Source organism: Pagrus major, chromosome 4 (genome assembly GCF_040436345.1).
Source record: "Pagrus major chromosome 4, Pma_NU_1.0".
In the NCBI taxonomy this organism is placed as follows: domain Eukaryota; kingdom Metazoa; phylum Chordata; class Actinopteri; order Spariformes; family Sparidae; genus Pagrus; species Pagrus major.
This window is the reverse complement of record NC_133218.1, coordinates 27542952-27557085: the sequence shown is the minus strand read 5'-3', so window position 1 is coordinate 27557085 and position 14134 is coordinate 27542952. Positions and strand designations below refer to the sequence as shown.

At 42.5% G+C, this 14134-nt stretch overlaps 1 protein-coding gene across 2 annotated transcripts in view; it reads left to right on the top strand.

The window, feature by feature from the left end:
* The window catches only part of elp4 (elongator acetyltransferase complex subunit 4), a 56136-nt gene that overhangs the window by 1347 nt on the left and 40655 nt on the right, over nt 1–14134 (top strand). Inside the window, exons 2-7 of one of the 2 annotated variants that reach the window (XM_073464459.1) lie at nt 478–513; nt 5837–5958; nt 7288–7422; nt 8848–8984; nt 11688–11772; nt 12141–12185. In XM_073464459.1, the coding sequence (XP_073320560.1) occupies nt 478–513; nt 5837–5958; nt 7288–7422; nt 8848–8984; nt 11688–11772; nt 12141–12185 (560 nt within the window). The remainder of the gene's footprint in view (nt 1–477; nt 514–5836; nt 5959–7287; nt 7423–8847; nt 8985–11687; nt 11773–12140; nt 12186–14134) is intronic. The other variant, XM_073464460.1, reaches the window with a different exon arrangement.

Here is a 14134-nt window from a genome sequence, read left to right as displayed (position 1 = left end):
TGGCACACAGGAGCCATGTCAAACAGTCAATCTAGTATCATTGCCGAGTTAATGAAACTTAGACACGTTAATGAAAACATGTCTGACATCTCTCAATATATCCACTTCTTGTTGTTTGTGTGTTGATTCATGACATGTAACAGTAGAAAAATCACAGGTGTACATAATAAAATGTATAATTGCTGAATTCCATTTAGCCGCTTTAGTTTCAGGGTCCTGTTGTTGTGCCCATTTGTCATGGCTTAGTGGGACACTTGAATAGAACAGAGCCATCATTACTGTTAATAGTAACACCTGTGATTTTCCTACCATGAAAGGTCAAAATGCCTGCTGTAGAAAAGCCTATTTTCTTATAAAAATTAGACTGGGAGGGAGAGTAAAGGAAGCAGCAGTTGATCAACTTCATATTGATTCAGAGTAAGACGATGTCTGTAAGTGACTAATATTATTGTTTGTTTTTTTTGTCTTTACAAACAGGTGGTGGCTTGGCAGTCGGAACGGTACTTCTCATAGGTGAGACTCTCACTTGTCAAATTGAACAAACAAGCAACAGAAACAACAAACAAACAAAAAGGTCGCATTAAATGAAACAAATACTTCCTTACTGTGATGAATCCCCTGTTGAAACTCACTGTTTGAGAGTTACATAAGACAGTGAGATATCAATTATCTCAGTTATCTCAATTATTGGTTAGACTTTGGTGTTACCCTCACTAATGAAGCATGAGGTCCCCACTGAAGATAGACTTATTTTTCATATAATAAGTACCAATCTGCAATAAAAATGTCTGAAAATAACTAGACCTTTGTTTTAAGTTTTGTTAAGTTGTATACCTAGTAGATACTTTTAACTATATCTTCTGTAGGGTAATTTTTTGGATACTTTCTCTAATTGTTATCAGACGACAAAGTCTTAAGTTCTTCAAAGGTTTCGCTATTTGCGAATGACATTAACAAATAATACACATTATTCCACACAGTTGACATTTGACTCTTTCAATTAGCCCTTTTTTTCTTTTCAGGCTTTAAGAGTAAGTTTCTTTTGTTTATTACTGTTTTTTATCTGAAGCCATTTCCTTGTATTTGCTCTGAGAGGAGCCATGGAAGAAAAGTTACAAGTAAGGAAGTGCTGTTAAAACTAGGGCTAAAAAAATCAGGTCGCAATTACAGTAACTGAGTTACTGACATACTGTGATTATCATATGACTCATGATTTTAATTGAAAGAAATATAAAAACGATGATGATGTGATTTTTGCTGGGGTCTATACCAAACAAACACGTTCCCCTTATGGCTGGAGGATATTATTTGGAGGCAGGGGGATCTCTGTAGCAACACAATGCTAATTTATAATGGAATGTTGTGACACATTTTAACTGTATAAAAACGAGTTTAATAATATTTCGATTCATTGTTAGCCCTAGTTACAACAGACATTGTCTTGGTTGACGTCAGTGCATTTGTGTTCAGAAAAATACAATATTAAATAGTTAAAGCCGAGAACATGCATGCATTCTAGCCCTCAGCCTTTTGGCAACTCTCACAACCACAATGTCATATAGATTTTAAACACAGACACTGCATTAACCTATGGCTGAACTGTGGCTTCGGCATACGATCCATATATTCATGTATAGCCAAAAATCCAATGTATTCCTAAAATATAATTCAGTAGCACTTTTTAGCTATTAATACAGTGTGTTCTTGGGCTCTTTGTGGTTAGCGTGTCACTGTTGAGCAGAATGGCAAATAGACCAATGACCTGAAGGTCTCTAGTTAGAATCCCAGGTGTTCACACTTCCACTGTGATCCTTAATGAATATTCTCGTCTGCAGATGTTTTATCGAAGTTTTCGGGAGTACATTCAAAGCATGTGGTTTTTCTAGGGACATAAATGTCTTCCACTGTATCATTATTGTTATTATCAGTCATCATAGGCGAGGCTATATGCAGTGGTAGACAGTGAGGTTAAGGTAGTCTTGTTTCCCCTTGAAGCTGTAATTTGTGTGTAGCAAAGGCCTATACCAACTGATGATATTGCTTTGCCCTTTAATTCACCCCCCCAATCGATGCAGGAGTCAGTGATTATACACTAATGCGTTCTTCCCTTCCATTTTGTGAATCAATGTACGGTTGGTTTCATCTGGTAATGAGAGACACAGTAAAGGTGAAATGCGTGTGTGAGCTCTCTTGTGTTTGTCTCTGAAAGCGCAGTGTGTGTGTGTATATGTGTGTGTGGGTGTGCGTGTACACCGCGCTGTCTGTTTTGTTGTGTGGGTGGGTGGGACGGGGGGAGTTTGGAGCGTGTGTTTGTTTGTGTTTGTTTCAGGCAGTCGTCTCCTACAGTCTGCCCCTTTAGCCGTGATGGCCTGTTTGTGAGACACAGACATAAAATTATCAGACTGGTCGTTGTCTGCCTTTGAAGTGTCTTGAGCTGTCCATCCTGATTTGTCAACCAGAGGGGGATCAGCCCAGTATGGCTGCTGTCTGAAGATCTCTCATCTCCTGTGTTTTTGTAAGAGAAGCAACAAAGCTTCGCAGCTCTTATTATGTAGACCATGTATGGATTCATTCCATTAGTTTACGTGAATGTGTTTTTCCTTTAATGTACCATAATAATTACTGTTAAATTAGGCCTAATTGTTTTACATGTTTAAATATTTCAAAGCTTTGCAGAACGCTTTGAATAAGAATTATCTCTTTTTTGAGCATACTCTAAATACTTACATAGAAGACTAGAACACATATTATGAAATGAGTTCTTCATAATTATTACTCTGACAAACAAAGCATGCCCAATATTTAGAAAGTACAAGGTACACTTAAGTGAAACTGTAGGAGATACAATAAGAATGTATAGCAACATACATTAAAAAGAACACTAAACTCACTTAATCCCAGTAACACTTGATGTAGGTTGTATTAGATTTAGGGCTGGGCAATATATATGATATATATCGTTACCGTGACATGAGACTATATATAGAGATTTTGGATACCGTCATATCAGAATATGCCATAAGTGTTGTCTTTTCTTGGTTTTAAATGCTGCATTACAAAGTAAAGTGATGTAATTTTACTTGTGGAAGTACCAATACTCATTCCTACAATATTATTGGGGGTGCACACTAGCTCAGATGGTAGAGCAGGTATCCAATGTACAGAGGCCGCCGCAGCGGCCCAGGGTTTGAGTCCGACCTGCGACCTGTCATCTCTGAGCTGTCCTATCAATAATGCCAGTAGGAAAAAATCAGTAGGAATGAATAGTACATGCATTACAATTTTCACTAAAAAAATACGTAAAAATCATGTGAAATTTGTCAGAGTCCGCACCAAACAAACATGTTCTCTTACATCTGGAGTACAAGATTTGTTGTCCAGGGCATCTCTACAGTACGAGTATCATAATGCTGTTGCAGCTACAGTGAATTGGATATTGCACAGTGATTTCAATAATATCTTAATAAATTAAAACATAAACAGAATAAAAAGACAATAAGACAGATGTAGACAATAAAATGTTTGTAAAAGCAAGAGGTGAGGCCAAGTCATCTGTCCACAAATGACAGGTGCATTTGTTGGATATCTGCATTTTTTATTGTGTCATGGTCAACAATCTCAAAAATTGTTTTGTCCTTCCATTGTTGTTTGATGTCTGCTATTGTTATGGATATAACCATCACTGTGACTTTTAATTTCTCTCTACATATTTTATTTGTGGTATATTTATGATACTCTGGTGTAGTTCAGCCTCCTGGCCACTAATTGTCTATATAAAGAGTCTTGACATTTCACTATGGTTGACTCTTCTTTCAGTCATGGCCTGAGGAAGACCTAGTGTGGGTCGAAACTGGTCGCATTTTTCCTTTGGTGATTTCCGTACACTGATATCCCCTAACTAATAAAGGATTTTTAACTACATCCTTGGCTCGGTGCAAGTATGCCTGAAGTAAGCCCATGCTCTTCCTTTTTCTAAGTCATAACATCATGCTTCAAGTTGAAGCTTAACAATAGAGATATGTCAAACATGTACAGTATGTTCTCCTAATTTGAATAATATAACCCACCTTTGTAGCAGTGTTTTCAATGTTGAGTCAGTTATTTTAACATGGTAAGTGTCTATATATCGTGTACCTGCCGTGTAGCCGAAATTAATTTAGGCTTCTCGGTAGAAATAATGGCACTTCATAGACCAAAGATTCATACAAGGGGGAAAACACTCTGACCTAGATATTTTGTCTCCTCCCCCTGCAGCTTTAGCGGATATGATTCAGGACTCTTGCACTCCCACTCCCCTGTTCGAAGGCAAATTAAGCAGAGGCGTTTCCCTCTTTACCAAACCTTAGTCAGAATAAGCAAAAAGGAAGAAGAAAAAAAAAATCATCCCATGACTGTCCAGAGTGACTGATCTACCTCAAAGATATGACCGTCCCCCACCCCCTGTTGCTCGTATACCCCGCCACCTCCCACCCCCTCCCTTACCCCCCGCCTCAACAGCCTAATGACTCCTGGAGGTTCCATTTGTAAGGCTCCCATAGAAACACAGCCACAATAGGCCCCATCTTGAGAGGGCCCATCTGGGAGTCTTTGTGGGGCCTGCTGAAAGCCACAAAGGCCTGCTGACCTAGAAACCCATCAATAAGAGAACAGGGAGCCCCACCGACAACAAATTGAAGAGCCATGGAATTTCCTGGGCCATCCTGAGTCCGTAGGTGAGGACATGGACCGGGAACGTGGGAGGGGGGGAGAATTCTCCGGATGTTTGAGGATGACACGTCAGGATGTCATTCCCAAGCTGTCAGCTGTATGCCCATTACCTTTAACTGTCACTGCTGCCTTTGTCCTTGTGCCAACTGTTTGTCATTGTGTGGAGAGGCCTATGAAATCTTTACAAAATGATGATTGTGACAGGAAGCAGCAGTGGCATGCTGGGTAGAGTTATGCGCTCTGCTCAGGGGGGTTTCATGGTGATGATGCAGGCTTTTTTGTGGGTTTGGGGTGTGGAATGGCCGGGTGGCCACTTTGTGTGCACCGAGAAAGGCCACCTTAGGGAAACTATGTAGTTCTTCTCTAAATGAGTTTACCCTCTCCCATTGTGTTTAAAAGTCTCTCTCAGAACTTGCCTTTTAACCTACTTGTATGATAATAAATACACCTGATGTGAGTGACACAACAAACCTAATGATGAAGGATGCCACTGCAATCAGAATTCACACAAAAGCAGAGAGATTCAAATGAACCAGGTGTCAGGAAGCATTTTGAGAACAGGCACTATCTTATCCTACTTCTGCCTCCCCTGTCAGTTGTCCTGACAGCTGGGGTACCTTTGAGTTCACAGGGAGAGGTCAGGTGAATGCTTAAGACAGGTGTCTCACTCTCACCTCCACTGCTGGTTAGGGACATGATAGGTGAAAGTGGACAGGAATACTGTAAAGATTTTAACAAGAGAACTGAGGATGTCATCTCCCCTTAGATAGTCAGCTCGCACGGCAGTACCTATGCATCTGTGCCATGTCGATTGCAACTTCTTCTATTCCCTACTAAAGGTAGCCCGAATGAGGTCCTTACATCAATTACAGTCAGTGACTATGATGTGGTCATGAACTGCAGGATCTGTGGTGTGTGAATGAATGATCAGAATGAGACAAGCTCCAGTGATAGACCTGAGGTTGATTTATTTTTCATAGGGAAGATGTTGTACCTTTTTTTTGGCACTAAATCCTTAGGCCTCACAGTTAAGTATGACGTTGATTGACATTTTCTTCAAAGTGTATGTTTATTTGAGGTTTCCACTCACACACATCCTGATTGTTGTTGTCTTTTGTTTCCTTTTCAGAGGAGGACAGATATGATAGCTACTCTCGTATGATCTTAAAGTACTTCCTGGCAGAGGGAGTTGTGTGTCGACATGAACTTTTCGTGGCGGCGGCTCAAGATAACCCAGATGACATCTTACAGGTATGAGAGGAGGTGCAGTCTATTCTCTAAGCTCTTTGGAAGGAAATGTGTTGTTCTGCAAGGTATTATATGTTTTAAAGCTACAAGTTTTGACAAACTGTCCACGAAGGAGCTAAGATGGCCTCAATATGTCGGCTTTAACACCATCCCTGTACAACTGCTGTAGACATGTAAAAGACATTTTTGTAAAACTTTTGCTTGTTAAGTTATCAGAAGATGTTGGTATTCTGCCTGTTTTGTCACAGTATACAGTATTGAGCCTGGTTCAGGCTGGTCAAGCTATGATTTAGCAGGTATTGTAGGCGCACAGCTTTCCCCAAGATGTGTCAGGGTCAGCAGGGGTCCCTGAGAGGTCGAGGGTGGCATGGTTGTGGCATTGTTGAAATGTTTCCCGATGCATCACTTTGTGAAGCAGACCGCAGTCCCAGAAGCTGACTGCCACCCATCATACAGGAGGAGGGCCTCTCTCCCACTGATTGATAGTGGGAGGGGTCACAGCCTCACCCTCTCTTTACATATCAAAGGCTTATTAAGAGAGGGGGACTCCCAATGGGGATATATCACATCATTTAGTGTTTTCACAGCTACATTCACAGTATGCTAATCTTCAGATGCTATGTTTGTACTTAATGCATTACATTAACATGCATAAAGGAAACCAGCTTATTGGGAGAAATTGAGTTAAAGCAGGAAATTGGAAAATGTGTTCACATGTGCTGCAGTAACTCGGGATAACTCCGCTAATCAATCAGATTTACCACCCACCCTATTGTGTTTTTGAGCAAAGGCTAGCAAGTTTTGTTTGTTTTTTTCCATTTTTGTTTCCATTTTTTTTCACTTGCTGCACAGTAAAAGAAGAGGCTCTCTTTACAAAAGTCTACTGTACACCTGCAGAACTTAAGATATAATTGTGTTTGATGAAAGGATACACTGCTGCAAGGACCATTCAACCCTTTGCACTGCTGCCACAGCAATACCTCTCCAGTCTGAAGGCTTCATCATGCACATGCACTGTCATAAAAAACACCATTTAAAAACTCAGTTAAGTTTATACATAGCCAGGAAATCAATTACTTACCCTAGAAAAACCTCACTGTTTTATCTGGGTTTTTCAAATTGCTTCAGTACAACTAAAGAAACCAGGTTTCTTTAGTTGTTCCCCTGGGAACAATAAAGTTTACTTTATGAATCAGATGACTGTGGAAAGATGACACTTATGTTCAGTGCACTGATGGATAAGACGGTACTGACTGTACAAGCTGCATGATAATACACAGCAATAAGGATAAGTAAAATTTCTTCGTATAATCATTGTATCATTCTGTGCAGGAACTCCCGGCTCCCATCTTGGACGATGTTGCTATCCCCAAACCAGTGGAGCAGCCCAGGCTCTCTGTTGAACCTCAGGACAGTTTGGATGCCATGAAGATTGCCTGGCGCTATCAGAATCTTCCAAAAGTACAGGTGATCACATTAGAGTTTATATTCTCTGTTGTTTTAATGATTTCTGCATATTTGGACTAGAAATATTTGTGATCATGTTATTTTAATAAAAGTCCCACATGTGTCTCTGCTAATGATGGTATGAGAAAGAACAGCATTGGTCTCTCTGGTCTTAGTGGTTTGGCAATTGTCTCCACATCTAAATCCATGAGCTTCTAAACTCCTTTGTGGAGTGAATGAGGCCTCAGCCTCTCCTTTCAGAGCTAGACCAGATTACTCACACTTAGCTGGCAATAGGTAGGCTTTTCACTGGTCCCCAACTCACATATACACACATACACACGCCTGCACCCCTGCTTAGCCTGGGAAACAAGAGTACTTTGCAGTCTGTGCATTGACATGTCTGCTCGCTCAACCCTGTGACCCAGACCTGCGCCTCTGTCTTCCCCCAAATCCCTGCCTTTCCCCCTGCTAGGGTCGGCAGCCCTACACTCTTTCTTCCGCTTTGAGAGGTGACCCTCCCCTTCTACTTCTCTGCAGTCTCCCCCCTTCTGTCTATAATCCATATCGCTATGTGGATTAACAGCACACAGTGTGTCCCTGGGGATCCTCTCCCTCTTTCTCTCTCCCTGGAAACTTCTTTATATCTGTGTCCTTTCCTCACCTCTCCCCCTTCCCCTGTAAAATCGTCTTTACAAACCACTAGTAAGCCGCAGCAGAGGATTTGCATCCGAAATTCTCCCCCAGAGTCAACGCTTACTTTCCCCTTACACACACCTCTCCTGGCATGGCCCACTGTGTCGCTCTCCCGATGAAGACATCAGATCAAAGGTGAGGCCATCAAGGCGGGGATGGAACGCTAAGCGGGTTGCCTAGCTCACAAAGAGAAGATGAGCCCCTGACCCCCCCACTGCCCCGCTGACCCCCTCGTCCCGCCAGGAGAGGGACACACCGGGGGCCCTAATCCAGATTAGGAGTAGATTAAGGGCCCCTCCAACAATGGAATCCCCGGTTTCACTGAGAGAGAAGAGCTAAAACTCTCTCTTTCAGCTGCAGGAAAACATCCGCCTTCCCCTGCGTTCCTGACACGTTTGCTTTCACAGCCAGAAGTGGACATTTATGTGAAGAAATGATTAAGAGTGCGATGGTAGTGGTTATTTAACTTCTCTGCCATAGGAATGTTGAGGAATGACCCATAAACAATGCAATTGCATTACCATAGTATCGTGAAGCACACTCATTTAACATATTAGACAGTCAAACAAGATTATCTTTCTCTATGAATTACTTCATTCTTATCTGAAATTAGTTAAATGCACACACTGTCATAAGAAGTTTAAAGCCAGCTCCTAGGATGATTGAAAATAAATTTAAATGTTCTTTAATTAGAGGTCTTGAATGTTTCCTCACGCTATAACATGCGTTTGACTTGTTGACCCCCCTTAGAGTGCCCTGGCATCCTCATCCCGGTTTGGCCACTACTATGACGTCTCCAAGACGATGGAGCCGGAAATTCGCCAGGCAGCCAAGTGCCACCGCTTCTACCTTCCAGAACAGCCCACCCAGTCGTCACCCACACACAGGTAAAAGGACAAGACATCATCCACAGAACGCACGGAGACCAATGAGACACCATCTGCAGAACACAGGCACACAAACCCGACGTCATCCACAAAACACAGTTACACAAATAAGACATCATCCACAGAACACAGGTAAGCCAACATGGCATGTTTCACAGAATACAGGTAGAGCAACGGTGCAGACGGTCCGATGACAAGAACCCTTTGCCTGAGACACTCATTTAGGAGAATTTGATCAACTGTAGGACTGCAACTTTAGGATTTTCAATGAATTAATCTATTAATCTTTTCTCATTTAATTGTTTTCTCTATAAAATGTCCGAAAATAGTAATGAAATGTCCATCTTAGGAGAAACAAGAGCACATGTGTACATATTATAAACTATGATATTAAACAGAAGAAACAGGAAATCTTCACAGTATAGAAGCTGGAACCAGATAATGTGTGACGTTTTTGCTTAAAAAATTACTGAAACGATTATCAAAATAGTTGGTGATTAATTATTCTTTTGTCTATTAGCTAATCAATCAATTCATTAATTAGACTAATACACTGTGTGCATGTATTACCTTTCTTAGATAAGTATAAATGGTTTCTGAGATCAATTGAATTGATGAAAAATATAAAGCGATATGAACTATTACAGCTTAAAGCTAAAGCATCCACAGTTTTCCTTTTATTTAAATGAGATGATAGATTTAATGAAAATGTGCTGTTAAACACAGAATTTTTACCCTTTGAACAGCTGACACAAATCAGGTTCACCCTGTTTTCTGAGTAGCTTGCTGTTGGCCTAAGACATTCAGCCTCTTGGAAAGGTTGTGTATGTCTATTCAAATAAGGGTCTTGTTTGCTCAGCGTCTGTTTGATTTCTCCTGCGTTGAGTGTACTTAGGGTTCAGAGGTCATGCAGGCTCTTTACTCGGAGAGTGCTGCTGAACACACAAGGGCACACGAAGGCACACTCGCACACACTGGGTAAATACAGCAATCTGGAGCACAGAGGATGTGGAGGAGGCTTTATAGAATCCCTCATCCTTTTATTTCAGCAAACACAGGCTGTTTAACAGAGCACCCATGCAAACACATTAAATGTTGCAGATATTCAGTTTAAAGTATACATTTTTGCAAGCATCATTGTACAAAATATCAGTTCAGAACTTAATGCTTTCTAAAAGGGAACAAATAGAATTATTAAACGTCTTCTCCGGTGATGTTTGCAGCGTTTTGCGGCAGTCTAGGGAGTAAGAGTGACATGGTGGTACTGTTGTGGCGTCTGAATGGGTTATAGACCTCACAGACGTTTTGACAGCAGGAAACTACACCTGCACCGCACCATTGTGTCCCCCGGCCCCGCCCCAATACTGACACACATACATGCACGCACGCACACACACTCAGCATATTAGACGCGCACATGCACCACACAAACTCCTTAGCAGGCTACTCCCCCTTGCACGTGTCCACAGCCCCATGTTGATACCCTAGCTGTTAAATTGCTCCGTTTCACTTGAAGGCATAATTGGCACAAATTGCTCTCTAGGTGATACAGATCCTGTTGTTTAAGACCAAGCATCCCCCTTCCTCTCCTCCTTTCTTCCCCTCACTGAAAGAGGAACACTGACATAAAGAAGCTTCCCCGTGTATGATCCTAATTAGCCGACGCACTAGCCCCTGTAGCTAAGCACCTAGACCTTTTTGGTACCTGAATGAGGGGTGCTCAGTAGGGGTAGCTAAAACACAATGGCGTCCCACACAATGGCTGCCAACCAGAGGCAACCTCCTGCTCAACTGCACGTCAAACCATCCCAGCCCCCTACCTCAGAGCAGGGGCATGGGCAGAGAGGCCAAGGAGGGTAGGTGTCCCTCTTTCACCAAACCAGCTCTATCATTAGCCCCAGCGGGGTCAGGAGGCACCATTGTTGGGCTGAATAACTGAAATAGAGTACATGGATGTACTTGGTGCAAGTGTAATCAACACAAGTGTGTATTACTGTTCTTTATGCAGGGCTATTGGCGTGTGACCAATCTCTGTGTATCAGCTTTTGTAGCCCGCAGGTCGAATTGACAACTGACGTAGCAGCCCACTGTGACTCACTACAGAGTGGTCATTACAATGGTGGAGTGTTCTTAAGTGGGGGGGCCCTGTGTAAAACGATGGGGTTAACATTCCCAATGGCCATCCTATAGGCACATGGTGGGCTCAGCAGTGATCCATCTCTTGACTGATGCTAAATGTTGCTCTGATGGTACGGTATACCCTTTGTCAGTGGTGCACATCTTACCCCTGATTAAACACCAAAATGCTGTTCCCTGTTAATTTTAGATATCAGCCCATTAATCCCCCCTCCTCCTTCTCACTTATCATCTTTGTTGTGTGTATGTTTGTGCATATGCACATCTCATCTGTCTGTCTGTCCGTCTGTCTCTGCACAATCAGATCCTGGGGGAGCTGACAGAGAACCAGTCATGTTGTAATTTAATCAACCAAATAAATTAATTGGATCTCTTGATATGGATCATCTGTCTGCTTCAGTGGCTCCAGAAAAGCACAGTCAGGAGGAACATGCTGCAGTCATAGAGGATTAAGCTACTGCCGTGATAGGCTTGGCCCAGTATAATCAGAACAGTTTCACTTACAGTTTATACATCCTGAGTAACCTTTTTGTGTCCACTCTTTCCTCTGTCCTGTTCTCTTTTCAGTACGAAGCTTGACTCCTACTCTGCGTTGCTGAAGTCACTTCAAGAGGTCATACACAGGGAGGGCTTTGATGTATCAGCCCCCATGGTAAGACGTCAATGACAGCTTTGATTTTGTTTCTTTAAACCTGAATTTCAAGTTTTTTTTAGCCACATTCTTGTTTAACCAATTTAAGCAAACCAGTACATCCTTTCTCCAAACAGCAAACATACTGTGACTGTGTGTTTATCAGAAAAATAGTCCGCCTTGGACCTCATGTTAAGTTTTATGATCATTTCAGCCCATTCAAATTAGAGGGATTGTAACAAAAAGCACCTATCAGTCATATTTGATCACACATATCAATTGCCATAATACATTTCGCAACTTTTAATCAGGTTCCTTCTCAATGTTTCTATATTTGTTTGTTGTTTTGGCTTTTACTCTGACTGACAAAAAACATTGCTGAAATGCAGGAAGGCATGCAGTGTGCTGTCACTAGCACTGATGCAACACAAAAGGCAGGTGTGCATTTTTTACTACATTCACTGAATGTCATTAAAGGTGAACTCTGGTGACTGTCTGCTGCTTATGTGTTCTGTCTTCTGTTTGTCACTTATTACTATGAGCCCATTTAAGCTATTAAGCATTTAAATTATATGTAACACACATTAGAGGAGCATCTATCAAAAAGAGATACTAGGTCTGCATCTGTGACCACTACCTCTTCTGTCACATTCCACGACCACCACTTCCCTCGAGTTTGTTTACCTCTCTCTCACTTGCCCTGGTTGGCCTCACCTGTGTGTCCCATCTGTGTGTGTCTTACCTTTGACATACATCGTTTTAATAATCGTCAATTGTCTGCAAAATGCCAGAAACATCCATGGCCCCGTCTGTTTTCCACAGGGCCAAGTGTAATCCTGTTAACACTGTGATGTGCCTGTATATATGTACATATATACAGTATTAGTGTGTGTGTGTGTGTGTGTGTGTGTGTGTGTGTGTGCGTGCACGCACACCTTATTCACCTACATTCAGTGACCCCTCTGCTCGTCACCTGGAGCCACCTCTCCCCCTCTTGTCACTCACACACAGGATTTACCTCCAGTACCCCCCACCCTCCCTCCCTGAGCGCTGTCACTCACACGCCAGATTAACTGCTGACATCATTAAAGCAGTGTGGCCGCCTGACATGCTGTTGGCACAGTCCAGGAATGCAGACCGGCACAGAGCGACATGGGCTCTGGCACAAGAATGCCCAGTATGGGTGATAGTGTGTGCGTTTTTATGTTTATTTGTTAATCTGTCATCATGGGCTGGTAATAAGATGCAGATTTCATATAAACTGTTATGTAAATAACAGATTAGAACAAGGATTAATCTCCCTGAGCATATTGTTCGGGGTCTTTTGAGATGAGAGGGAAAGGGGCGGCAGCAGGACTGTGAGTCTCCACAGAGACTGGCTGGTGATTAGGTTGTGGTCCCAGGCTGGCTGTAGCCTATATGGCTGGCCTCTGGTCCTTGGCTGGACTCTACTGGCACTGTTCCCTGTTTTTTCTATAGGCTAAACTATAGGAGTTAAGTTTGGCCTCTCCTCCTGATGCCACAGCAACAGTCTTGTTACCACAGTTCCCCCCTGCTGGGCTGCAGACATAGAAATAGGTTTCTAATTCTGTGGCCCCCCAAGACCTGTGTAGGCAAAGCCTGCTAAACAAATAAAGGGCATATCTAATAATGACAAAGGGACACACACACAAACACAGCACTAATACTGAAGTATAGTAAGGTATAAAGATGCAGCATTGGTGTTGAATGGTAGAGGGTGAATGTAGAGTCCAGTGTGAGAGTCCTCATTTGGGAAACTATGAGCCAACTGTGAAAAACTCCCAGAAACAATGGGGTTTATTTTTCTTAGATGCCTGTGATTCTGATCCAGATCCAAACGAAGCTTAGGTCATACTGTTGGGAGAGGAAGCGATGGGGGAGTGGGGCGGAGGAGATAATAGAGGGGGAGGGATAAAAGGAGAGGAGAGGTTGGGGGGAAAAAAAGGAAAAAGTGAGCAGATTTTAGGCCAGAGCTTTGTTAATCACTCTTGGCTCTCACCTCAGTAATCAGGAGCCATCCTGAAGAAACCCCAAATAAAAGGCAATTGTACCAAAGGTTAAAAACCTCTCACAGTTTGGACAGGCTCCTCCATTCTCTGTGTTGCAGTGATATATATCCTACTACTGTTTGGCCACTTTTTCCTCCGTCTTCATGAGAGTGGGTTACTGTTGATCTCTTGTGGGGTGGAGGGGGTTTCAAGGGAAGGCACTCCACCCTTACCCAGGCCCCCTTGGCTGCAGAGCATCGCTGTTGTGCCAAGAATGTGCTGGGGTTTCTGGGTGGCGGCCATATTGGAAGCCTGTCTGACAGGTCCATTGTGCGTGTGTCAGATGGCCTCTGTGATTGGGCAGTTGTGTCCAG